General features: G+C 40.9%; 2 protein-coding genes across 3 annotated transcripts; one reads left to right on the top strand and one right to left on the bottom strand.

The window, feature by feature from the left end:
- slc30a7 (solute carrier family 30 member 7) lies at window positions 1–13,344 on the top strand. Of its 2 annotated transcripts, none has more exons than XM_005948416.3 (11): window positions 1–168; window positions 446–547; window positions 3,641–3,754; window positions 3,840–3,927; window positions 5,225–5,354; window positions 6,119–6,337; window positions 6,825–6,875; window positions 8,177–8,312; window positions 11,989–12,079; window positions 12,522–12,671; window positions 12,852–13,344. In XM_005948416.3, exons 1-11 carry the CDS (start codon window positions 89–91, stop codon window positions 12,897–12,899), a joined length of 1,209 nt encoding a protein of 402 aa, XP_005948478.1. In that variant the 5' UTR covers window positions 1–88; the 3' UTR covers window positions 12,900–13,344. The 2 variants fall into 2 exon arrangements, with proteins under 2 accessions (XP_005948478.1, XP_005948479.1); XM_005948417.2 differs by having other exon boundaries at window positions 10–168; window positions 3,646–3,754.
- Window positions 13,345–13,439: 95 nt separating this feature from the next.
- dph5 (diphthamide biosynthesis 5) lies at window positions 13,440–25,542 on the bottom strand. The gene is made up of 7 exons (XM_005948415.3): window positions 25,249–25,542; window positions 23,202–23,326; window positions 22,515–22,623; window positions 17,799–17,919; window positions 15,765–15,804; window positions 14,510–14,613; window positions 13,440–14,218 (listed from the first exon to the last, which is right to left on the bottom strand). The coding sequence occupies exons 1-7, from the start codon at window positions 25,381–25,383 to the stop codon at window positions 13,986–13,988; spliced, it is 867 nt and encodes a 288-aa protein (XP_005948477.1). The 5' UTR covers window positions 25,384–25,542; the 3' UTR covers window positions 13,440–13,985.

Here is a 25,542-nt window from a genome sequence, read left to right as displayed (position 1 = left end):
TGTGAAATCTCACAAACCGGAAATTGACAGTTAGCATTCCGTAGCTAAACTATCAAGTGAGTGTGTGTGTGTGTCTCCAGTTGTGAAAATGTTACCATTATCTATTAAAGACGACGAGTATAAGCCGACCAAGTATAACCTGCTGCTGAAACTCTCCGGATGGTTCAGGTAATCTTCGCACTGCTAATAGCGGCTAAAAGGGAGCCATCTAATGATAAGCTGCTAGCCTATTGCTGGCCGGCTAGCCTAAATGAATCTGTGCCACTGTTAGCTTCCTCTGCATTAAATGTTTTTTATAAGATTGTCAGCCTTCAGGGTTTGTGCTTGAACGACAGTTATACGTATATATAGTTTCTAGGAGTTGATGACAGGGATTTGTCTGCGGTCTGTGGCTCATGCTATGATCTGTGCTGCTGGTTTTCATACTGTTGTGTGCTTTTTGTAGGTCTATCCTCGCCGATAAAACTTCCAGAAATCTGTTCTTCTTCCTATGTCTCAACCTGTCCTTCGCCTTTGTGGAGTTAACGTATGGTATCTGGAGTAACAGGTAGGCTAACATAGCGTTAGCATCAGGCAGTGTACGTAATCTGCTGTTTTCAGGATGTGCCACGTATGTGTTCGTGTTAGCATGGAGGAAGCCAGAGTGTGTTAGTGTCGGACGTCTTTAACCTGAAAGCAGAAGTTGCCATTAGCCAGCAGATACACAAACCACACTACACAAACTTTCCAAATCTTCCCAATATTTCTAAAAGTGCATCCTGAAAAATACCCCCAAAATGAATAGCAAATTATTATTATTATTATTATTATTATTATTATTATTATTATTATCATCGTTGTTGTTGTTATTACTGTTAACAGAAGAAGACAAGGGGAATAAATATTTGTCTGTCTATACCTAAGAATGATTCGTTTTGACTTTTTCAGGATTTACAGAGAGAAAATACTGTGACCTGATGGAAAATGAACAATATTAAGTAGTAATAGAGTGAAAAAGTAAGGGATTAAATCATCAGTCAGCCTTTCCAAACTCAAAATATTCCAGCGCTGAAGCACAGCTGCATGGGAAAGGCTCAGATGGTTTGGACATGTGCAGGGAACAGAGCTCCCCGTTCTTGCAAAGAATATTTCCGCATGTCTTAAATTTTTTTTTTTAAGTGGAGCTATTCTGCTCATTTCCAGCTCCATTTTATTGATTCTTGAATTTAACAAAAGCCACATTTCAAAATAGTCCTGTTTGACTTACATTGGGACTTCATCCATTGTCTGAAAAAAGCTGCTTCATTCCTCCTGCTGCTCTCCCTTTAAACTTTTGATTGGCAAAAAGAAGTTTTGAGCAGCATGTGGGTGGATCTGTGCTCACAGCCAAACCTGTGTGCCAGAAATGACCATATTAGGGGGTATCCACTGATATATAGGGTCATATAAAGCCAAGAGGAGAAAAAAAAACTGTGAAACTGTTAAGAGCTTAGCTTTTGGCTCAGAGGGTTAAAAAACATTTTACATACAAACATAGACTGAGATCAAAATTGGAAACTTCAGCCAAATTTAATATGAGCATCCATCACTGGAACAGTATACACTACCAGTCAAAGTTTGGACACGCCTTTATGGTCAAATAGCTGCTAAGAAACCACTACTAAGGAAAAGCAACAAGGAGAAGAGATCTCAGCCTCTCTGTGAACTCCTTCAAGACTGTTGGAAAACCATTTCAGGTGACAACCTCATGAAACTCATCGAGGGAATGCCAAGAGTGTGCAAAGCCGTAATCAAAGAAAACTGTGGCTATTTTGAATCTAAAATGTAAGATAAGAGATGGATAAGATAAGATAGAACTTTATTAATCCCTCGGGTGGGTTCCTCTGGGAAATTCGATTTCCAAAAAAGCACAGCACGACAGAAGTTACAGAGTTACAGAATATTATATATATCCACACACACACAATATATAAATACAGAGACAATATAAATAAAATATACGAAGGGGATAAATAGAATAAATAGGAATAAAAAATAAAAATACAAGTGAATTGCACATTTCAAGTATTGAGGTCTATTGCACTGTTGACTATTTACAAAAGTATTGCACAAAAGGTATTGCACAGTGAGGTGAAGAGGCACTACAGCTTAGTTGTTCCCCCCTCCTTTGTCCTCCTGTTTCCCCTCCCTCTCCCCTCCAGAGAGGAGTTAAACAGTTTGATGGCGTGTGGGACAAAGGAGTTTTTAAGTCTGTTAGTTCTTGTCTTGGGGAGAAGCAACCTGTCACTGAACAGACTCTTCTGATTGTTTATGGCCGTGTGCAGAGGATGCCGGCATTGTTCATAATGTCCAGCAGTTTCTTTAATGTCCTTTTCTCTGCCACTGTCACCAGAGTGTCCAGCTTCATGCCGACCACAGAGCTAGCCCTCCTGATCAGTTTCTCCAGCCTGGATGAGTCCTTCTTTGCTGTGCTGCTCCCCCAGCACACCACAGCATAGAAAAGTACTCCAGCAACCACCGACTGGTAAAACATCCTCAGGAGCTTCCTGCAGATGTTAAAAGACCTCAGCCTCCTGAGGAAGTACAGTCGGCTTTGGGCTTTTTTATACAGGTGCTCTGTGTTGCATGACCAGTCCAGTTTATTGTCCACCCACAGCCCGAGGTACTTGTACTTGTTGACCACCTCCACCTCCTCCCCCTCTATCTGAACCGGCAGTGGACCTTCTCTGGACCTCCCGAAGTCCACAACCAGTTCCTTAGTCTTTGAGGTGTTGAGTTGCAGGTGGTTTGTGTGACTCCATGCGACAAAGTTCCTCACCAGACTTCTGTACTCCTCTTCCTGATCATCCCAGATACACCCCATGATGGCTGTGTCATCTGCAAACTTCTGAATGTGGCATAATTCAGAGTTGTAGCAGAAGTCAGAGGTGTACAGGGTGAAGAGAAGAGGGGACAGCACAGTTCCCTGTGGTGCTCCTGTGCTGCTGACCACTGTGTCAGACGTGATGTCCTTCAGCCTGACGTACTGTGGTCTGTCGGTGAGGTAGTCGGAGATCCAAGCCACCAGGCAGGGGTCCACCTCCATCCTGTTCAGTTTTTCCTGAAGCATACAGGGCCGGATGGTATTAAAGGCACTGGAAAAGTCAAGAAACAGGATCCTGACCGTGCCTTTTCCCCCATCCAGGTGTGAGTGGGCTCTGTGTAGGAGGTACAGGATGGCATCCTCCACTCCGACACCCGCCTTGTATGCAAACTGTAGTGGGTCCTGGGCATGTTGTACCTGTGGTCGGAGGAGGTTGAGGAAGAGCCGCTCTAGAGTCTTCATAAGATGTGAATGTAAAACTCTAAACATGTAAAACATGTTTAGAGTTATTTCACATTTTCTTTGTTTGCTACATAATTCCAAATGTGTTCATTCATAGTTTTGATGTCTTCAGTGAGAATCTACAATTTAAAAGTCATGAAAATAAACAAAAACAATTAAATGAGAAGGTTTGTCCAAACTTTTGACTGGTAGTGTATGTGTGACAGAAAAAAAGAGGAAAAGGGTGATGGGTGTCGTAACCATTTAAAAACATCGTTTTATCTGCGGCAGCATTAAAATCTTTTCAGATGCTCCTGTTCCTTAATGAATCTCTTTACATGTTTGTCATGTGTTCAGTTTAGGTCTGATCTCAGATTCTTTCCACATGTTTTTTGACTGCACTGCCCTGCTGGCAGGTCTGGCAGCCTCCGTCATCTCCAGGTGGAGATCCAACGATAGCTTCTCCTACGGGTAAGAACATCCACTCTGAGCTCTGTTCTGGTCTCTCACTGACAGTCAGTGTGTTTAATCCGTCTGTGTCCTGTCTGTGTCTCAGCTATGTGAGAGCAGAGGTTCTGGCAGGCTTTGTCAATGGGCTCTTCCTCATCTTCACTGCTTTCTTCATTTTCTCGGAAGGAGTTGAGGTAACACATTTGCCACTTTACCTAAGTTTAACCATCACATCTACAAGGTGTGTCTGCTTATTATGCAGTGCCTGTTATAGCATTACAAGTAGGCCAACATAATGGATTAAAAGAACTGGTTCTTGTGGTTCTTCTTTTGTTTTTCTGTACTCGAGCACTCAAAATGCTTTATACAACATGCCTCACTCACCCATTGACACAAATGCTTTTTTCTACACCTAAGTGCTTTGTATCTAACATTCACACCACATTGAATGCATCAGAGAGCAACTTGGGATCAGTATACTGATATGAAAATCATAAAGCTTTAACATCAGCATCAATAGTTTCACGCAGATGGAAGCCTACAGGGAGAAAGCCTTGGATTTGATGAGATTGTTTGATTGGTTGCTGTGAGAACCAGTCGAACAATCTTTCTTTGACTCTGAGTCAAATCTTTTCTGGATTAGGTTTATTCACTGTAAACGAGGTTAAATAATGGCTTAAATGACATTGACCAGCTATGGCTGCAACATCTGCACACCCTGATTCATTACTGTCAGAGACGTACTACTTCAGTCTAGGAATAATTCTTATGTGCAGTTTATTAGCACCCATGTAAGGAAAAAAGAATTTCCTGTCACTGTCCATAAAAACTGATCAAATCAATGAAATAACAAAATTTCACTACACGGTTTTTCATATTACACACATAATGGCAGGAATGATGATGGAGCTTAGTTAACCTGAAGTAAAGTCGCATCCGTCAGTCTTCAGCAGAAGAAATCCTTTTATCAGATGAGCCAAATAATATATTCAGTACCAGTACTCAAGAACAGTTATCCCCTACCCATTTCTACTAAAAGGACCATAGTCCAAAGACATGCAATTAGTTGGGTTAGTTTAATTGGTGATTCTAAATTGCCAGGGTGTACCCTTCGTCTCACTCTGTGGCAGCTGAGATGAGGCTTCATCCCCCTGTGATGCTGAATTGGATAAGTGGAAGAGAATAGATGGATTTATTATAACAACAACAAATCAGACAGCACAGTCAGACTTGCCTTTTGTTGAGTATATAATAAGAGTATATACAGTAGATCACCCAGTTGATTAAACAAGGTAAGAACAATGAGTCCCTTGTGTAGGTTTTTGCATCTGATCATGTGTGCTGTATCAGTTCTCCTAATACTGCAAAAGTTGGGGTAGAAACAAATCATTTTTACTCTTGTAGTTACATAACCTTAAGCTTTAACAGGGCATGCTGAAATTTAGTGAAAATACGCCTGCCAGCATGTGACCATCTGTCTCTGTTTGTCAGAGAGCTCTAGAGCCTCCAGATGTTCACCATGAGCGGCTGCTTCCTGTCTCTGTAGCCGGTCTGCTGGTGAACCTGGTCGGGATCTTTGCGTTCCAGCATGGAGGACATGGGCACTCACATGGAGAGGGAGGTAATACACCTGAAGGATTTAGCCTAGAGTGTCTCTGCCGCTCTTGAAGTGCTTTGAGTCGATTCTGCAGTTTGGATCCAGTGAAAATGATGTTGTTTTCAGCATTCATGCCTGTGCGGGCTGCACTGATGCCAGTGTGTAGTTACATTTCTAGAGCGCAGATACGACATGGGGTGTCAGAAAGGTTTGCGGTTACGCTGTACCTTCACCAGCCATTTTCCACAGAAAGTTTTAGTCATACCTCAGCCAAATTAGAATATGGCATCTTTAGTGTCAACTACCCAGCATTATATCCTACGTTTTTCATGGATTCCTGGGCTTTACACCTAAAAACCTCATTGTAATGGAGTTGGGAATAAATAAATGACATTATTGGAGTGGAACCCTCATAGCTTCTTTTGTTCAATCAAGTAGAGCCTGTACAGATCAGGCATCTGAGTGCAACCATACAACATGTAACCACACGTCTCATTTTTACATTATTGTTGCAACTCTCTAAAATGTGTTCTGCAGACCCAAACACTAAAGCAGGTCTCTAAAACTTTGATATTGTAAACCTGGTAGATGTTCGAAGCTTTTTATAGGGACTCTGCAACTCTGTAGACCCTCTGTAAATCAAGTGAACTAAACTCAGGCTCAGTTAAACGTTGCTGCATGCCACTAGAACATTGATGCATCTGTGCAGAACCTCACAGGTCGACTGCAGCCTTGTACAACTTCACTGCAGATCTTTGCTTGTCTGACGTCTCCTTCTCCATCCTCAGACCACGGACACAGTCACTCTCTGTTTAATGGTAGCACAAGTCACGGTCACAGTCATGGAGGACATCACCACCACGACAAACATGCAGATTCCCACAGTCATGGAGGACATCACAACCACGACAAACATGCAGATTGCCACAGTCATGGAGGACATCACCACCACGACAAACACGCAGATTGGCACAGTCATGGAGGACACGAGGAACCACACTATAATGGTGAGAGTCTGACAAAGGAAAATGCTGCATGAGAATGCCACAAACACAATTTAGACTCTTCTAGCCCTTTTCCCTTAGTACCTACTTAGATTGGCTTGGCTCAGTTCGACTCAGCTAATTTTCTATTACAATTGAGGACCACCTCGTGAGGGTCATTATAGCAATGTGGCCGCACGTCCCGTGATGTCATTTTTATACAACATGAACATGATTGTTGGTTTGATCTCTGGCTGCCTCGGCCTGCATGCCAAAGGTGCTCCCAGTGTCGTCATCAGTGTGTGAATGTTACAAAGCTTTCTATCTAGCACAGGCATGGTATGTGAATTTGTGAATACGGTATATTGTAAAAAAATGTTTGAATGCTCATGTAGATTTAATAAACTGCCATCAGAATCTCACGGTTTTTCATTTAGTAGTAAAACAAACCTGCGTGGTACAGACTTCCTCCAACCTCACTTGTTGCGTTTATTTATTTTTTGCTTTTTAGACGAACTGCAACACCTGCCGGGAAAAGGCTCCAGCAAACAGATCCTGCAGGGTGAGACATGAACACACACACAGTGCTACACTAAACTATTGGGGTGGAGGGGCGTTCCCAACGTGCTCGCAAAGCGCTGTGTCTTCTGAGCATGCAGTACATAGCATGCTCATCATCTTAGCATTTGGTACCCTGAACATTTGTTCTCTGATCCCAGAGAAAATTATGTGGTCACATGTGCTCCAAGACAGTAAGAACACTAATACATATAATAGCAATAGTACCAATATTAAATAATACAATATATTATAGAATATCTCTAATAAATTAAAATGGCTCTAACTATCACAGTATGTTACACAAAGTTGAAATTATGGTGCCCCCTTTCATACCGACTTTATTTTCTCTGTAGAGGATGTGATAGGAAGTGTGTGCTATTGCAGTGTTTATTTGTACTTTAGATGTAGGAATTGTACAGCAGGAGGATCACAAGCAGGAATGATTTCCTGTGTCGTTTAGTGGTGCATTTTGGGTAATCTCAGTCTCTTACTGAACGTGCTCCTGTGACTGGCCAGCATGTCATAAAGTGGGTGGGAGATATTGTCCAGCATTGTCCTTATCTTGGACAACATCCACCTCGCCGACACCATCTTAAGAGAGCCCACCTCCACCCCACAACACTACTGGTCTTGTGGATCGGTTTGTTGAGTCCGTTGGCATCTGCAAGTGTCAGCCTGCTGCCCCAGCATGCAACCGAATAGAGGATGGCACTGGTCACAGCACAATTCTGGAAACTGCTTAGCATTGTCCGACAGATGTTAAGACCTCAGCCGCCTCAGAAAAGACTGCTCTGGCCCTTCTTGTGGAAATAAATAGTGATCAGGACTTAAACCAGAGTGCTTTCAAACTTTTGCACTGCTCCTTTTACTTAAGTAAAGAGCTAAAGTACCTCCTCCTCCTGAGCAGTCACATTTGTGAAAGTAATTCTGTCAGATTTAACAGTGGTGCACAGTAACTACAGTTATTACTAGCTAGCTCTGAAGGAGTATAATTATAAATTTCCTCCAGTGTAAGTCTTTGAGAACTTCACGCTACATGTTAGATTCCATCACTGTACATGAAGCAGTTTGTTCTATTTTTTATTTAGCTTAAATTTCATAACTATACTTACAGTTGGATTTGTAGTATTTTAGAAGAATTAAATTTATGCCAACCATTTAGAATTATTAGTTTCTGCACTTATTTTTTTAACCTATTTTAGTATCTTTTTCATTGTCTTACATAAACTAGTCTGAACTTGTTGTATTCTGATGACTATGTATCAAAACTGTATCGATGTGTGTTGTATCTTTGTGTTCCAGGAGTCCTGTTGCATATTATTGCAGACACTTTGGGCAGTGTCGGTGTGATCATCTCCGCTCTGCTGATGCAGAAATATGATCTAATGATTGCCGATCCCATCTGCTCCATGCTGATCGCCATCCTCATTGGAGTCAGGTGATACTTCCTTATCACTTCTTACTGTTTAATGTCTGATTTAGCCTTGGCCAGGGAATTTCTGTAGAGCTACGATGTAACCTACAGAAATGGCTGCCGTCGTTGCTGCCATTTCTGCGTGTGCTAGTGCATTTTGGTTAAGTATGTGCTGGTGTTTTACACATGCTGCCAGCTGATAGAAACAAATAAAATGCTGGACTTTTTTCAACTTCTATGTGCATGCCCCTCACGTCATTGTGGTCAGCGATTTGCTGACATATGTGAGTCCTTATATTGATGCTATTATTATTATTTCTTATACTGAAGTGATGATTTTTTTCTGTTACTGAGAATACAAAAACTGTGGCCTAGACTTAAAGCTACAGCAGAAATTGCCAGTAATTCGTAAAGTGATTTGATCAGCCAGTATTGGTCTGGACAGTAATACTGTGCCTTTTTTTTTACTCTGGTATTTTATATTCAGTTTCATTTACATAGTGTCACAACAGTTGCCTCAAAGTGCTTTATATTGCAAGGTAAAGACCCTACAGTAGTAGAGGGAAAACCAGAACAATCAGATGACAGTGAGAAGGATAAGCTCCCTTTTAACAGGAAAGACCTCTGGCAGAAATGGACTCGGGGAGAGGCAGCGACCTGCTGCGACCACTTGGGGACAGTAACAGGGCAAAATATGCACAGTAGAAGACACCCGAATACATGTGTGTACATGCCCATGATCGGATGATTTAGTGCACAGTGCAGTGAAATAAACATTTTAATTCTAGTTAATTATTTTATCACGGAGTTTTCTCTCAGTGCTGCTGTTGATTTCTAAGATGATGGCTGCACATTTGAGCTGTGAAACTTACTGTCCCAGTATCATCCCAGTAGTATCCCAGCCTGATAAATTAGATGTGAAAATTCCCTCAGTTTGATGCTTATCAAAGTGAAATTAATTTTGAACAATTTAATTTGATTAACTTGATGTGTGTCCTGTGTTTCAGCAGATTAGAATCGCATATAACAACATTTATACATTTTCAAATTCACCAAATGAATAAACAGACCTTCCTTTAACAGTGCGGCACACAGTTTGAGCTTCACCCAACGGTTTTAGAAAGGAACAGCTTAAGAAGCTGCACATATAAAACATATTCCCCTAGCAGAGAATCTATAATAAGCTTAAAACCTGCAGTAAATAAAAGAAACGGTGAAAATGTGGCACTCCCAGCTGATTTTTAAACTGAAACTCTGAACACAACCTGCTCCTGACAATTTCAGTTTAGATTCTTTGCTGCAGACTCAGAGCTGTTTTGAGATTAAATATCAAACAAAAGCTTTATTCTACGTGCAAATTTGATGTGGGGTCAGGAAGCACAGTGTAGGTGTTCCGTTTTAAGATCAGTACATGGACTGTAAAGTTTACTTGTCAAGAAATTCATGAAGTCATTGCTAGTCAACGTCAAGGGACTGGCTGACTCAACAGAGCTCTGACTTTTTGTCAGCCTGACTTCAGTGCTGAGGAGAAACCTAGGGTCGTTCTTATTTTCTTCAATCAATCAAGCTGTTCTAGCTTTACGGAGGGCTTTTTATAAAGCGGCAAACTATTCCTCCAGGCTAAATGATAATCTTCTAAATTTGTGATATGCCATTTTCTCTCCAGCTTTTGAGTTATCTACTTTAAGGTGCGCTTTTGAGGGTTATACCAGGGAGTCAAATACTAGTCAAGCTGTCTTTTTCACAGGAGCTACAGCATCCAGAGTCATACGTAGTGAAGGGGTGAAATTATTAACGAGATAATCGACCTCTGTTGGAGTAGTGTTAGTGCAGCTGCTCTGCTCTGTGTTGGTACAAGGAATTGAAGAAGATCACTGTGGATGATTATATCCTTAAACTTAGTTACAGCACTTTCAGAAAGACATCTACTGTGACTAAAACTACTCCGCACTGCTGTGTAATTATTTTTTGTAAATTTAAATGTTATCATGAAGTGATAAGACAAGAGGGTTTTCAGGAAACACTGTCAAATGTTCAGTTTCTATGAACATTTAACAGCAAGTAATATTCCCTTCCATGAGTTTTATATAGGGCTTTTGAGCCTTTAAAAAGGACTTTTCTAGTCTTGCTGACCACTCGGAGTGCTTTAAACTAAAGTTATTAACCATTGCATTCTCTATATCATAAGCACTTGACCTCATATCCATGACCAATTTAAAATCACAAATTAAGCTAACATTACTCATAGGAAAGCCTAAGCAAAGATTCAAGCCAGGAACCTTCTTCCTGTGAAACAGCAACGCTAACCACTGTTCCACCTTACCACCCAGTAATCTATATTACTTAATTTCCATCAGTTAAAGGCAAATACTTGGTCTTTAAAACTTTTAGGCGGTAACTGTATCCACCCGAAGATCTAAGGTAGCTGATGGGTCAGTAGGTGATTACTTCACATTTTCCTATCTGGAACATGAACTGTTCTTGGGTCGGATCTGGTCTGTGGCATAACAGTGATGTACGCCAAAAAGAAGTGAACCACTCTCTAATAATGAAAACCCAGATTCAGGCCTGAAGTCACTGCAGGACTGTGAGAACCTTTTTTTTTGTTGTTTCTCTTTTAATGATCCCTTGAGTATTTTACATTCTTTAGTACTGCTCATGATGTGTAACTTTGTCTTATCAGAAACATATGTTAGAGAAGCTCATTTCCTTCAGATGATAGCAGACATTCCTTAACATCTTATAGATCCTCCTCATTGACTACTAGAGCTTATGGATTATCAATCCGGTTTCAGCTCTAAAGTCGAATTCCAGAGAAAAACAAGCTGGAAACAACATCTGCCTGGAAGAAAGAAAATCAATCAAAAACTGACAGACTCTTTGGAAAATGGTTTCCACTAATGTAAAGAATGTCCAATTAGTATTTAATGGAAGCCAACATGCCAAACCACTGGTATTGTCCTTTATACAGTCCTGGAGTCTGTTCTCAAATCGCTGGTCTTCTGAATGTGAATGCAGTGGTCAGATTTCCCAGAAATCCAAGATAAATGGAGTTCATGTGTGCTGATGTGGTTTGATATGCTGGAAGTGAGCACAGCTGCCAATTTAAAGAGTCAGCAGAGTGGTGCTGTGGTTAGCTGAGAGGCCTTCACATAACTGCAGGTATCAGGTTTCTGCAGCTGGAAAGTCAAACTCATCATGGAGCTGAACTTCAGTTGTAAATCTACAGATTCTGCAAATGAGTTAAACTCGGACCCATCTTAAGAATCTCTACAATTTTGAACTGTGGTTCATGGTACATGCACCACAACTTGGACTTGGACTATGATTTCAAAATTAGTTGACTAGTGGCATGGATGTTTGCACGAGTGTATTCTTGCACAGCAGTGGAACAGTATTGCAAGTTTTTTTTTTGTCCTCCCTTGTTTTCCTGTTATGTTACATCTTTGACTTTTGTCTCCTGATCCTGGTTCTGCTGGAGTTTTCCTTGTGTTAAAGGGGAGTTCTTCCTTGATTCTGTCACTGCTTACTCATAGTGGATCGTCTGACTGCTGGAATGTTTTTCTCCAAAATTGTGGGGTCTTACAATGCAGAGTGCCGTGAGGTGGCTGTTGTTAGGAACTGGCACAATGTAACTAAAAAAAAACAAGACTCTCTACTTTCTGTCTAAACTTTCTCTCTTCTATCATTTGATCCTCAGTGTTGTACCGTTACTGAAGGAGTCTATTGGGATTCTGATGCAGAGAACTCCATTTTCACTAGACCATGCCCTACCAGAGTGCTACCAGAGGGTGAGTAGTGACCATACTCAATATTCTAAGAAGAGGTAGGAACTGAGCAAACATCAGTATTTAGCATAAAGTTAGATTTTGATGTACTTTGTCAGTTACTTGACAAATTAATAATTTAAAAGTGTATGCAGCTGCATTTCCTGGAAGTCTGATTTTGCACAGATCGTCTTAGGATGCAGTTAGTGGAATAAGAACCAGTTCTTTACTTGTTGCAGGTTCTGGCAGTTCATGACAATAGAAACCAAAGGTGCCACTGAATAGATTCTGTAAATATGTATTTTAGCGTATAAACTGTACATTTCTTGATACTATCATTAGTAAGTAATCATTTGTTTTAGTAGTAGTAGTAACAATTGTAGCACTAATTTAAGAAGGTAATTGTACCTCAAGCCCTTGAATGGAGTGGACAAGTCTGATGTTTGTTTTGTTGTGTTGTGGCCAGGTGCAGCAACTGCAGGGAGTGTATAATCTGCAGGAGCCTCACTTCTGGACTCTGTGTACTGATGTTTATATCGGAACATTAAAGCTGCTGGTCGCCCCTGACGCTGACACCCGCTGGATCCTTAGCCAGACACACCACATCTTCACGCAGGTACCTAAACACAGCTTCATTCAAGTACACTGTACCTGGTGGCAGTTGAAGTTGTAGATGTAGGGTTGTGTCAGCAGCACCATTCTTACAAACTTTACTTTCAGTAGCAGTATTGATGGTTTGATGGTAGTAGGATGTCAACATAGTATTCAGCCACGATGAATGGTTTTGTCTCCACAGGCAGGAGTTCGGCAGCTGTATGTTCAGATCGACACAGCTGCCATGTAGAAGCTGCTAATATTCCACTACACTTGGGACCAATCGCATTCAGTCTACTTCTGCAGGTGACTTCTGACCCCGACAGTCACCACAGCACAGACTGGAATAGGGGGAGGGCTCTCAGAACTGATGAACTAAAACAGCCCCACCCACTTTCTTAAAAAAAAAAAAATAAAAAAATAATAATCCTGCTCACAGTGGAAATTCTGCCCCTCCCACAAAGAATTATGGGTAAGTGCCTTTGACATGAGACAATCTGAGCCCCTTCCAGCACCTCTGACATGACTGCTCAGACTTGATTGGTTGACAGTGCGTGTGAAGTCACTCTGTATGTGCCAAACCATGTGACCGACCAGTGGATTTAAGCCTTTTTTTTTTCTTTCTTTTAAAAAAAATAAATATTTATTACAGCTGTAATAAATAAATCTGGTTCTCTAAGAATGATTATTCATAATCACATCTGTAGTACTGATTATAGAACTGAGTTAATTAAACAGCTGCAGGAGGACTGGAGCCCTATGGAAAGAAAAGCTCTCACTTCACGTGCAGTAATATTTGTACTTGGTTTTAATATCAGAATTGTAAACAGCGGTGCCTCTGCACGAGTGGAAACATGCAGGTTTAACATGAAATGATCACAAGTTGGAGCTGAGTTCAAACATATTTCCTGCCTCCTTCAAATGTTTTTTTAAATATATTACTTTAATTCATTTTTTCTGCATCTGTGTTTGTGACTTCTTTGTGAGGATTACTTTAAATCCATCACAGTTAGGGAACATTTTTGGCCCCAAAAAGATTCAGAGTTTGGGAATTGGGGAAATGTTTCATGCCACTGAATCCTGACTAATGACTCAGCCTTGTATAGCTGTTTTTATGAAGGGAAATTAAGAAAAGTTAAATCTATGAAACTTGGAACATTGAAAAAGAAATGAGCATGGGAAGGTCACGGAGATGACATGTCTTCAACTTCCCCAAAATTTCCAATTGGGAAGGCTCAAGGTCTGCCTCAGGGTGCAGTTTAATTTAGCATTTGGGGCCTGGGATTATATAGTGTGTCACTAATGGTAGTTGTAGACAAGCAGGTGAACAAGTGTGTCAAGAGGTGTAGGTTGAGCTGTCAATCATGTGCAGGTTTTCCAGTGCGTTTGGTTCTGCATTTACTCGCAGCATGTCCACCTCCAACGGGTGGAGTCGACCGGTGATGACCAGCGAATGGAGTGGAGCACCGAGGTCACATGACACCAGCTGATTTAATGTTCCTACACGGATCTTTTGTTCGTCAGAGCCGAGTCGGGCCACGCCAACGCACACTGTGTCCTCCGTCATGCCTGGAAAAGGGGGGCAAAGACTCATGAGTTTGAGAGCTGCAGCGAACACAGCTGACTGGCTCTTTAAGGAAAGATGGAGTGGTCCAATCAGACACATGATTTTCAAGACTGTTAGCATGCTACTGGTTCTCCTAAGTCATGGTTCAGAATATCCTAAAGATAAAACACAGTACTACAATATTTTTTGTAAACTTGATTATCGTTTTCCTTCTACCTGATGACTGTACCAGATCTTCAATCTGAACAAATATGGGATTGATAGAAAGTACTCGCATGTCAGGTACGACTCACCCAACTCCTCGCCCTCCTCCTTCCTGCTTTGGATGACCTGTATTAGCTGATCTGCAGCCTGGTTGACTGTCATGAAGCGAGGAGGCTCGTAGATCTTCTTCCCTCTAAAATCAGTAACCAAAGATTCACTTTAAATATCCCGAAGATGCTTCACCTCTAATCTGAGGAGCTTTTTCAGTTCTAAGGCCAAGTGGTGGAGAGTCACAGATTTAAGCCAATTGATCAGTTCACAAATAATTAGTCATTCAATTCAATTTTATTTATACAGCGCCAAATCACAGCCGCAGTCGCCTCAAGACGCTTAATATATTAAGGTAGACCCTACAATAATAAGAAAGATCCAACAATCATATGACCCCCCCATGAGCAAGCACTTTGGCAACAGTGGGAAGGAAAAGCTAACAGGAAGAAACTTCCAGTAGAACCGAGCTCAGGGGAGGAAGACGGAACAAACGAGAGCCAGAGATTAATAATAAGTAATGATTCAATGCAGAGAGGTCTATTAACACATGCTGAGCCAGAAAGGTGACTGAAGAAGGAATACTCAATGCATCATGGGAATCCCCCAGCAGCCTACACCTGTTGCAGCATAACTAAGGGAGGATTTAGGGTCACTGATCCAGCCCTAACTATGTTCTTAATCAAAAAGGAACATTTTAAGCCTAATTTTAAAAGTAGAGATAGTGTCTGTCCCCTGAATCCAAGTGGGGTTGAGTTAATTGGTGAATCTAAATGGCAAGTAGTTGTCTCTGTGTTAGCCCTACGGGTTTTTTCCGAGTGTGCAAAGCCGGGTCTGCCATTCAGTGATCCTGGAGCTGCAAACAGGCTATAATCATTACAAGTATCGTTATTACTAAAGGAGGCTGAGGAGTAACTAAACATCTAACATGATGAACAGGAAAGTGCAGGAGGGACGGTGAAGAGGCCATGCTGCTAGCGAGTCGGTAACGAGCTGAGCTAAGATAGCGAATCCCTAAAGACACAGTAAGTGAATACTGTGAATGTAATTAGTGGGTGAATCAGCAGAGAATGGGCTTTTGATAGAGCACGTGAAGAATACACTATGAAATAAGATGTCATCTATAATCTTTTTGATTAAATTGCTACCACGCAAAAACGTCATGTGGACATGGTCTGGGTTTCTGGTTCTGACAAATGCTGACTGAGGGTTAAGTCAGAAAATAACAGACCTCACATGGTGAGATCTCTAACACTCCAGAGGTGGTTGTGGATGTGATCTGGATCTGATTCTTACCTCATCATGTTCTCGATGCTCTGCTCTTTGACTTTAATATCTAACAATAAAAACAAAAGAAGAAGAAAACTGTATTAAACACATCTCGCACTGTTTTTACTTTTAATCTCAGAACTAAACGTGCACTTACATCCCAACAGTCCCAAGAAACCATTTGATTTAAAAAAAAAAAAAAAAATCTACCGTTTGTATTTTTCTAACATCCCTTTAAATTAATATCCAATGTAAAATATCGCACAGAAATGTGTCAGTTTTATTTTAAATAAAAATTCTCACCCGTTAAAAATGGATGCGGCTCAGGGAACAGAGTGGGTTGGGAAGTTGGTAGTTCAATCCCTGGCTCGTCGATTTGCATGTCAAACCCAAGTTGCCACGGATGCACACATTACTGTGAGCGTGTTAATGTTAGATAGAAAGCACTTAGGCAGAAAAAAGTGTTTGTGTGTGTGTTGGGTAAATGAGGCTTGTGGTAAAAAAAAAAATGCTTTGAGTGGTCAAACTAGAAAAGCACCATGCAAGCACAGTACAGAATTTACAAAACATTTCCAAACCATGCTTTTATTTTTACTAGAATCAAGCACAGGAAATTAATTAAGCAGAAGAGAATGGATGGATAAGAATGTAAGTAAGTATTCTGGTAAATGGACTGGTTTTTATAGAGCGTTTTAATACTCTGGTTGAGCACTAAGCGCACTTCAAGTACAACCCTCATTCACCGAGTCATACAAGCACTTTTTCTGTGCCTAAGTGCTTTCTATCTAACATTCTCACTCTAATGAGTGCATCCATGGACAGTAGTAGTACTGCTCTACCTCCTGAGCCACAGCTACCCAGTTACCAATTTACAAATAAACAATTTCTGTCATATTGCAGACTGAAGGTTCTTGAGGTTTCGACAACAAACCACATAACATTACAAAAAAACATTATATAAAAAAAATGCTGTCGACCGCCAGTGCCATCCCTCACACACCCATAGTACAAATTTCTAAAATATGTCACCTTGTTCCCGAGTTATCTCACTCACACAATTTTAAGAAAACCTCACTGATTATTTAAATAAATACACCTATGGTATCAATTTGAAGCTCCTGTGTCGCCCTATTTTTGATTCATCGCATTCACAAACTTGGGTTTCCATGAAACCTGCCCTTCTGGCCAACTAAAAATCTAAAGTAGGGTGAAACATTTCAGCAAAATCTTATTATTTTCTGTCAGCTAAAGAGAAATCTCACCGATCACGTAACAGTATGGCTGTTATTTTCGTAATATTTTATTTAATGCTCTATTTTAAGCTGTGCAGTGTCTGTAAATAATCTCTTTTAATTATGACGCAGCTTTTTTCATCACTGTTGCTGTTTTACTTACTTATGAATAATTCCCTATTATGTTAAAAATGTCCAAAATCATAGTGAATTCTTGAAATAAATAAATGGCTCATCTGGGTGTCCTGCCGTGTTTGTGAAGTCAAAAAACATGGCCGTGCTCTTTTGTAAATGTGTGTGGAGAAGTAATAGATGAGGTACGGACACCAGCATCAATCATCCCAGGGACCCCAAATGCCCCAAACGCCCATAAATTAGGAGTCCAGTGGGAGGTGGATGACCTGCTGGTGAGTGGGTGTGTTTTAAATATTCATTACAGAAAAAAATAAAAGAGCCTCAGATGGCCATCAGCATTATTTCAGATTAATTCACAATGACTGTGTTTTGATTCAGACCTTTTGTTTGCATATTTTCAATAATGTTTTACATTTTTAATACGTTTTTTATGTTAAAATGCCTTCTTTCATCATTATTTTTTACTAAATTGTACTACTTTTCTTGGATATATATATTTTTCTACTTTGTTAATGAAATGATTTCAATTCAGTTTAGAAAATAACATGAAAATTTCAGTGGTATCGGTTTTTGTTTCAAATATATATATAATTGTATTCTATTATCCTGTTTTTTTGTTTTACATTACAATTTTATCTTGGATATTGAGGATTTTATTTTAGGAGATTTGTCTGTGTTTGTGTGCAAGCCTCACCCAGCAGACAGAGTGTGTGCAGTCCAGCTGTTCGGTTTTTACAAATTTTGTCGTAGAAGCTCTCTGGTCTCCACGTCTCTGTCCAAAACACTACAGACACCGTTTCTCCAAAATTATACAACTGAAACACACACAGACAAACACATGTTTCCATCACATCAAAGGGCTTTTCCCCCAACAGCTATTTCCAGGAGAATCACAGTTTCTTGTCCCTCAAAAGGAAGCGAGCCCTCACAATGTGATAATGTAAGCAAGTGTATAGTCAAATATGAGACTGTAAAATGGTTGATTGACATTTTTGTATTTCGCTGGTTAAAAAACATAAACATACTCCTGGAGGTAGCGATATCAATGTCTTGAATGGAAAAACAGAAACAGATTAGACTTTGCAGAAAACATCTAAAAGAGCCAGTGAAGTTCAGAAAAAATGAAACCAAGATGAACTCATACCAGAAGGACGGGAACAGAAAAGCATGGAGGTGGCAGTGTTATTTAATGGGCATGTACAGCTACCAGTGGAACCAGTTAACTGTTTTGGAAGTGGTAGGATGAATTGTGAAGTGTACAGGACTTTCTGTACGATCGGCTTGGATACAACTAAAACTACAAACTGATTGCACAGAACTTCACATAACAAATGGACAATGAACCAAAGTAAACTGCAAAAGTAACAAGAGTTTCTAAAGCCAAAGAAACTGGATGCCTCTGTCAGCGCGCCCCAGGGTGGCTGTGGCTACAATGTAGCTTGCCATCACCAGTGTGTGAATGTGTGTGTGAATGGGTGGATGACTGGTTGTGTAAAGTGCTTTGGGGTCCTTAGGGACTAGAAAAGCGCTATATAAATACAGGCCATTTACCATTTTTACCATTTAAAATTGTGTTAGTTTGTCCAAATACTTTTGAGACTGAAAAATGGGGCACTATGCAGTCATGCGCCGAAGTCTTGGGTTATTTCTTTATAATTAAATTATCCTCAACGCACTTATACTGTGCTAGGACACCGGGAAACAAGTGCAGTTGTTTCTTCAAAGGTGCAAACATAAGTAGAAATATAGTATATACGCTAACGTTTTGTTTCAAGTCTCCAAGCTTGAAAGTCAATATTTGGTATGACCACTTTTATTCTTCAACATAGACTGAACTGTTAGATAACATTTCTTCTAATTTTGTTAAGTAGTCTTCATCAATAGTTCACCATAGTTCTTTGGATGTTGGCCGACTTTTTGTTCAATTCTCAGTCAAGATAATCCTGCACTGCTCAAAAATTGTTGATGATAAATAAATAAAATTTAATTCAGTTATTTATAGCCCTGTGTCAGACTGGCAACCTGTCTAGGGTGTACCCTGCCTCTCGCCCTATGGTAGCTGGGATAGACTCGAACAGCTCCAGGTTCAGGGAGAGGACCCATCTGCCATGACCGGCTGGTCAAAAATGAGTCCATGAGTCCTCACATTGTTACTGGAGGCCAAAGTAATGCCATCCAGAGCAGGTGTCTGGTTAGACATCACGTTTTTGGATTTTTAGGGCCGAGTACAATAACCTCATATTTGTCTGGTTTTAGAAGCAGGAAATTGGAAGCCATCCATGTCCCTATATCTTTAAGATATTAATGCAGTTTAACTAATTACTGTGTGCCACCTGGTTTTATGGACAGATAAAGCATGTTGTGCTGCCTTCTTCTAATACTGCCTTACATGTAAAATGTAAATAGAATTGGTTCTAGCACTTTTGCGCCACGCTGCTAGTAACAAAGTTCCTAAAGATGCAATTAAAAAGTGGTTCTTTGCCAAGTTGTCTCTTATGTGTAGACACAACACTGGCTCTTAAGTGTGGAACTCCAAACTAAGTTTAATGTGAGATACTTCCCATTTATATGACCCCTTTGTTAAATCATGAATTAACTGCAATTAGCTACATTTTTCGGAAAGTTGAGCTCAACTTCACCCATTCGGAAATACTGCCAGACTTGTTGAATCTGGAAATCATTTAAATGTCTAACAAAGTGAAATAGGCTTGATGGTCTCAAAAGGGAAAACATCATACAAAAGGGAACATGAGAATAGGACAAATAAAATCATTGACATCTATCAGTATGGAAAGGATTATAAAGCCATTCATAAGGCTTGCTGACCAAAAAGCACACAAAGGCTTGTGTTTGCCAAATACATCTTGAAGAGCCCCAAGACTTTTGGGAAAATAAGCCTCATCAAGATGGCAGCCCTTCCAAGGATATTACATATGACATCTATACGACAGTGCTTTTTTTGGTTCTGTCAAATCTTTTTTTTCCTTTGTAGATTCAACTAGATTCGAGAAATGAGAGCAAATGATGTGCTTTTGCGACACACTGCTAGTAACAAAGTTCCTAAAGATGCAATTAAAAAGTGGTTCTTTGGTAAGTTGTTTCTTATGTAGACATCACACTGGCTTTTAAGTGCTTTACATTTTTGAATGATTGGGTGGCGTAACAACAAAAAAACCCATTTGAAAATGGTTTAGGTACAAGAACTGGACTGAAAATTATTATTATTATTAATAATAATAATAATAATAATAATAATAAAAAGAAGCAGCTAATGCCCAGAGAAACACTCTGAATGACCTTTAGAAAGACTGGAAAACTTAGTTTACAATCCTCCGTGGTGGGTTACAGAAGCAAAATTGCAATTCTTTTTTTACCTTTCTATAAACGTGCCTGGACCTGACTGAACACACATCAAGATACTAGCCAATGCTTAATAACAGAGGGCGTTGTTAATCAGTTTTACATAGATAGAATACCCAACAGTCAAACGATGTCCTATGAACAGCACTTGGTAGAGGTGGGAAAGAAGAACTCTCTTTTTTCTTCTTCTTTTTTTAAAATCGAGAAGAACTCCAGCAGAACCAATCAGCAGGGGGCACCATCTGCCACTAGCAACTCAAGATGCAAAAAAGAGACAGAGTCCTAATGTGCATGTGCTAATGTGACTGAATGCAAATTAACAAAAAGGAGCTCATGTCTGAAAGGTGTTGAACAGTGAAATTCTGACAAGCTGTTCTTGGATAAATGTTTTTTGCTGATTATTATTAGTTTTATCTATAAATAAAACACCATCAAGAATATTAATGTACTGTTTGTTTTATAGAGAAAAGCCCTGAAGGACTCCAGTTGTGAGTGTGAGTGCATAGCACCTAGAGGAAGGAATAGAGCTCATTTGCATGTGTCCTTTCTCATTAGCATATTAACTACTCCCACTGGAAATGCTGTCTTTACATTAATGCTAATCTTTGCATGTTTGCAGGAGGAGGAGCTGCAGCTGGGTTCTGCTCTATGATTGGCTGCTCTAACAGTTCAGTTATTGATGAGATGGAATTATTGAGAGGTGTTTACTGTGACAAAAAGGTTTGTCATGAGCTGCAGCTGCACTCATGACACAAATACAAACACAGATTGTGCAAAAAAATGGAAGTGGTTTCCAACTCCTTCAGTTGCATAAAAACCAGCTCTCCTGATCTGTCACCGCAGTAAACACTATTCTGGTGACTCAATGGGCTTAATCCCTTTTGGAAATGATGGTCATTAGTAGGCTTAGAAAGGATGACAGATTCTTGACTTTACAGTCAAATCCATGCTTTGCTTGTCAATCATGAACAACTCCTCCAGGGGAAGCACCATGGGGGCTGCCACGATGAGCCCGCACCCTCCACAAGCAGCCAGCTACGCCAGAGCAGATCGAGCTCTGGGCCCAGAGACTTGAGACCCAAGGACATCCCACCCCCCAGCGGGGGCCAGACAGAGCCAGGGGCCCAAGCCATAACACACAGGAAAAGACCAGGAAGGCCCTGCACTACAGGGGAGCTGCCACCAAGGACTATTTAACTGTCTCATTAACCTTGCTGCTAGTGATGACCAGGTCATCTCTCTCATTCCCAGACTCTGCTTCCAATACAGAATACTATGTCCACAGTTGAAGTCAGCTACACCCCACCCCCACTAAACAGAATGTAAGTGGAGCACCACCTTCCCTTTCTGAGTTGGGCTGACAGTTTGCTAGAATCACTTTGAAGCAGACTCAAAGTCTTTTTCGGTTGCTTTACCTGGCCGGGCCCCAGAGGCTAAGGCCTGCTCCCAGGCACTCTCTGGCCAGCTCTGGTTGAGCAGTTTAGACAGAAGGTTTGAGCAACATGGCTAAGAAGGTTTGGACATGCACAGAGGAGCGTATACAGTTCATTTATTTTTTAAACCCGCCTTTTCATTTTCATTATGTCTTCAAGTTAGGGAAAGGTGTTTTGATTGACAACTGTGAAAACATTAGCTGACAACACTCCACCCTTGCATCCAAATATGGTCACTTCTGCCCCCCCCCCAAAAAAAACAAAAAAAAACCAAAAAACGAAAGCAGCCCAAAGCCACTGAGGACTCCCAACACTGAGTGCTTGAGTCTGGAGTCACAGTGACTCTATTCCTTCTATTATCAGCACTGACTCCTATGCAGTGAACAGAGTAGAAACCATCAGGCTACACACATAAACAGCAGCTTTTCTTCCTGCATTTTCAAACCAGTTTCATCTCTGGACTTTAGTCCCCCATGGAATCATTACATTATTGTTGTTGCTTGCCACTAGGTGGAAAAATATAAAGAAGTTTTAAAAAATGCAGAAAAAGAAAGTGGATGTGTTTGAGCCTGTGTTTGGAAGTTCTGCTTCACAGACTCAGTTCAGGAAATAATTACCTGCAAACCACAGCAGCCCACTGCATTCATGACGGAGGCATTGTGAATGACTTTGTATGGTATCCCAGCATTCACTGCTCTCAGCACTAGGTCACTGTGTGTGGTGGCTCTGCAGAAAGACACAGAAAACAAGGGCAGCCTTTTCTTATAAAATACACAAAATCAATTCAGCTGCTATATGCCTGGTGCCTATGTAACAGCAAACTAGCTGACAATGAGTTGACTCATTATTATTACAGTAAACTAACCTATGAAGATAACAGGTTTTCCCCAGTGTTGTGTTGGACACACTGAATGACAGAGTAATGTATAGATGCTGAGGTCACGGACAGATCAAACCTCAGTGTGATGAAAAAAAGCTTCATTATAGTTTTCAGTGGGCCAAAAAAGAACCCGTGTTTTTTTGATGAAAAACCGAGTCTGAAATTCCCACGGACAAGACTATAGAGCTTGTATATTCCATTCAGCAGGCGAGCTGCTCAGCACTCTGTTATTATGTCTGAGAGGAATAATGTGGCTTTGGGCAGAAATCTGCTGAAATGTAAAAACTCTGCTCTGACACAAACTCTGTGGTTTTATCTTCCTCTGCTGCTCCCCACTACAGTGCATGTGCTGACATAGCATACTTCAGATCTGTGGGATCAATTTGAGCTGTTGCTTACACAGTCCAGAAACACTGTGACTCACCCAAATGGGTCGCCCACCACCAGAAATGCCACATCAGTGACATCTGCATCCTCCAGGATTTGATCAGCTCCTTGTTCAACTAGATCTCTGTCTGCCAGGATGAGCTGCTTCCCATAGTACTCCTCCTGAAGCAAAGGAATATACTGTTAGGATATTTTAACAAGAATACTCAGAGCAGACAGGTACTATTCAAGTAGATGTTCATTTTCTATTTAGTTCTCACTCTCCTGAGACCCTGCATTGAATAAGCAAAAGATGGATGGACTGGTGATTACAAAGTACTAATTGAAGCGTTCAGATCACTTTCTACAAGTCTCATTTACCCAATCACACAGGCCCACATTCATACTCAACTTTAGTCTATACCTAAACACTTTCTTTTAGTTATACGCACCCACTCACACTCCGATGATAATTGGAGGGCAACTCGCTCTTTAGTATCATGCCCAAGAATACTTTGACATGTGGACTGGAGCAGCTGGGGATCAATTCAGTAACCTGCTGACTGCACCTTGGGCTGTGCTCTGAAGGACATGTCGTTGTCAAATACAACTCCAAGATTCCTCACAGTGTTACTGGAGGCTAAGGCAATGACATCCAGAGTAAGCATATGGTTACATATTTCGAAGGTTTTAGGGCCGCATACAATAACTTTATCTGAATTCAGAACAGGAAATTAGAGGTCATCCAGGTCTTTATGTCTTGAAGACATTCCTGCAGCTTAACTAACTGGTGTGTGTTATCTGGCTTTAAGGACTGATAAAGTTGGGTGTCATCTGCATAGAGAGACATCAGCCCATACACCGTGCTGCCCTGGCAGCATGAGTGGGTGCTCAGGAACCTGAATGTGAGCTGGGAGCTGACGCTGCACACTCATGGGGGTCAGAAGGTCGTGCTGGAGCAGAGCCGAGCCTACTTCTTAGAGTCCTCCGCGATCGTCCGCTGGAGCGCAGGGTGCTTCCCGTCCTACCATCACATCAGCAGCACGGAGTCAGCCAAGAAGCTGGCCTGGCGCTCTAGGATTTTAAACCTATATATGCAGACTCATCCGTTCATCGGCAAAGACAGACAGATCAGGCATCGGCATCTGGAGGGGTCGGAGTATTGTGGCCTTCATCATGAACAGCCTGCACTTCCACAGGCTGGTGGAGAAGATTCTGCTGGGATCTCCAGTCTGCCCATACTCCGGATCTTTGGACCCGCCCCCCCGTGGACGAATCAGACCCTGAATTTGGTCTCCACGACTACACTCTGCACTTCCTCCAGCATGCAGATCATGTAGGGACACTTTTGGCAGCTCTCCTGCAGCACAATTCAGCAGGGACTTTCTGAGTCAGCAGGACCAACATGTCCCAGCAAAAAAAACACAGTTTTCCAAATAATTTCTTAGATTAGAAAATATTATGTCTATAAATATTAATAACTAGTGGGTCTAAGTTATTATTCTTGAGAATCGGAGTAATTCAAGTATATTTAATAGAACCAATGAAAATGCTAGTCTGTAGAGAACTGCTTATAATACGTACTACATCATTTGTAAAACAGTGAGATACAGATTTGAACAATTTGTTGTGGATGGGATCAAGTAAAGAGATGCAAGATTTAACTGATGAATAATTTCTTCCAGATTGTTAGCATTTACAGGTGAGAATGAGGACATTGAGCTTGTGGTATTAATTTGATCAAAATGTGAGGAAGTCCTAGATAAATGAATATGAGAGACATTAGACATCTCTAATCGTACACCGATCGTCTGAAGAAAGCAAGAAATTACATTTATTTGTTGAAATTAATTCATTGAATTATCCAATTCAGGACCCAGGTCTGAATATGCAGTTAAAAAACCCGACGGGATTCATCCTTTTGATTTACTATAATTACTCATTGTAAATCATATGTCTTCGAGTAACACGTACTGAAACCCAGTTCTTATGTAAAAAGTAAGACATTTCTTCCTATTTCTGAATCAGTCCTACAGCCAAAACAAGCAGCTCCTCTCCTGGGACGAGCTTTCATTTCAGCTCTGGTCAAAATCCTCCGGACTCACCAGCGCCTCTTTGCCCACGGTGAGAATGGATGTGTAGGCCTCCAGGTAAACTCTGGAGCAGCTCTTCACCGCCTGTAAACCCTTCACTGTAATGTCTGTGGCGTCTCCGAGCCCCAGACCGATCAGATACAGCATCCTGCCGGTCCCGCCTTCCGTACAGGGTCAGTGTTACTGCCGCAGCACTTAACGGAGCTAAAACTTCTTAAAAAGAAGCACCCAGGCGTGAAACTTTCCCGTATTCACGTGGGGACTCGCTGCGCTACTTGGAATACGGCTTGTCGTGAACTGTTTACA

Source organism: Haplochromis burtoni, unplaced genomic scaffold (genome assembly GCF_018398535.1).
Source record: "Haplochromis burtoni strain Fernald_Lab_line unplaced genomic scaffold, NCSU_Asbu1 Contig_598, whole genome shotgun sequence".
In the NCBI taxonomy this organism is placed as follows: domain Eukaryota; kingdom Metazoa; phylum Chordata; class Actinopteri; order Cichliformes; family Cichlidae; genus Haplochromis; species Haplochromis burtoni.
This window is presented reverse-complemented; position numbering and strand designations above follow the sequence as displayed.

What these genes read in the sequence shown, in the direction of transcription:
- slc30a7 (XM_005948416.3), top strand. Translation starts at nt 89, where the DNA reads ATGTTACCATTATCTATTAAAGACGACGAGTATAAGCCGACCAAGTAT. An exon ending in TTTTCTCGGAAGGAGTTGAG is followed by an intron (nt 3,928 to 5,224) that starts GTAACACATTTG and finishes TCTGTTTGTCAG; the next exon opens with AGAGCTCTAGAGCCTCCAGA. An exon ending in CGAGGAACCACACTATAATG is followed by an intron (nt 6,338 to 6,824) that starts GTGAGAGTCTGA and finishes TTTGCTTTTTAG; the next exon opens with ACGAACTGCAACACCTGCCG.
- dph5 (XM_005948415.3), bottom strand. Translation starts at nt 25,383, where the DNA reads ATGCTGTATCTGATCGGTCTGGGGCTCGGAGACGCCACAGACATTACA. An exon ending in CCGTGGGCAAAGAGGCGCTG is followed by an intron (nt 23,327 to 25,248) that starts GTGAGTCCGGAG and finishes CCTTTGCTTCAG; the next exon opens with GAGGAGTACTATGGGAAGCA. An exon ending in TGGGCTGCTGTGGTTTGCAG is followed by an intron (nt 17,920 to 22,514) that starts GTAATTATTTCC and finishes TGTGTGTTTCAG; the next exon opens with TTGTATAATTTTGGAGAAAC.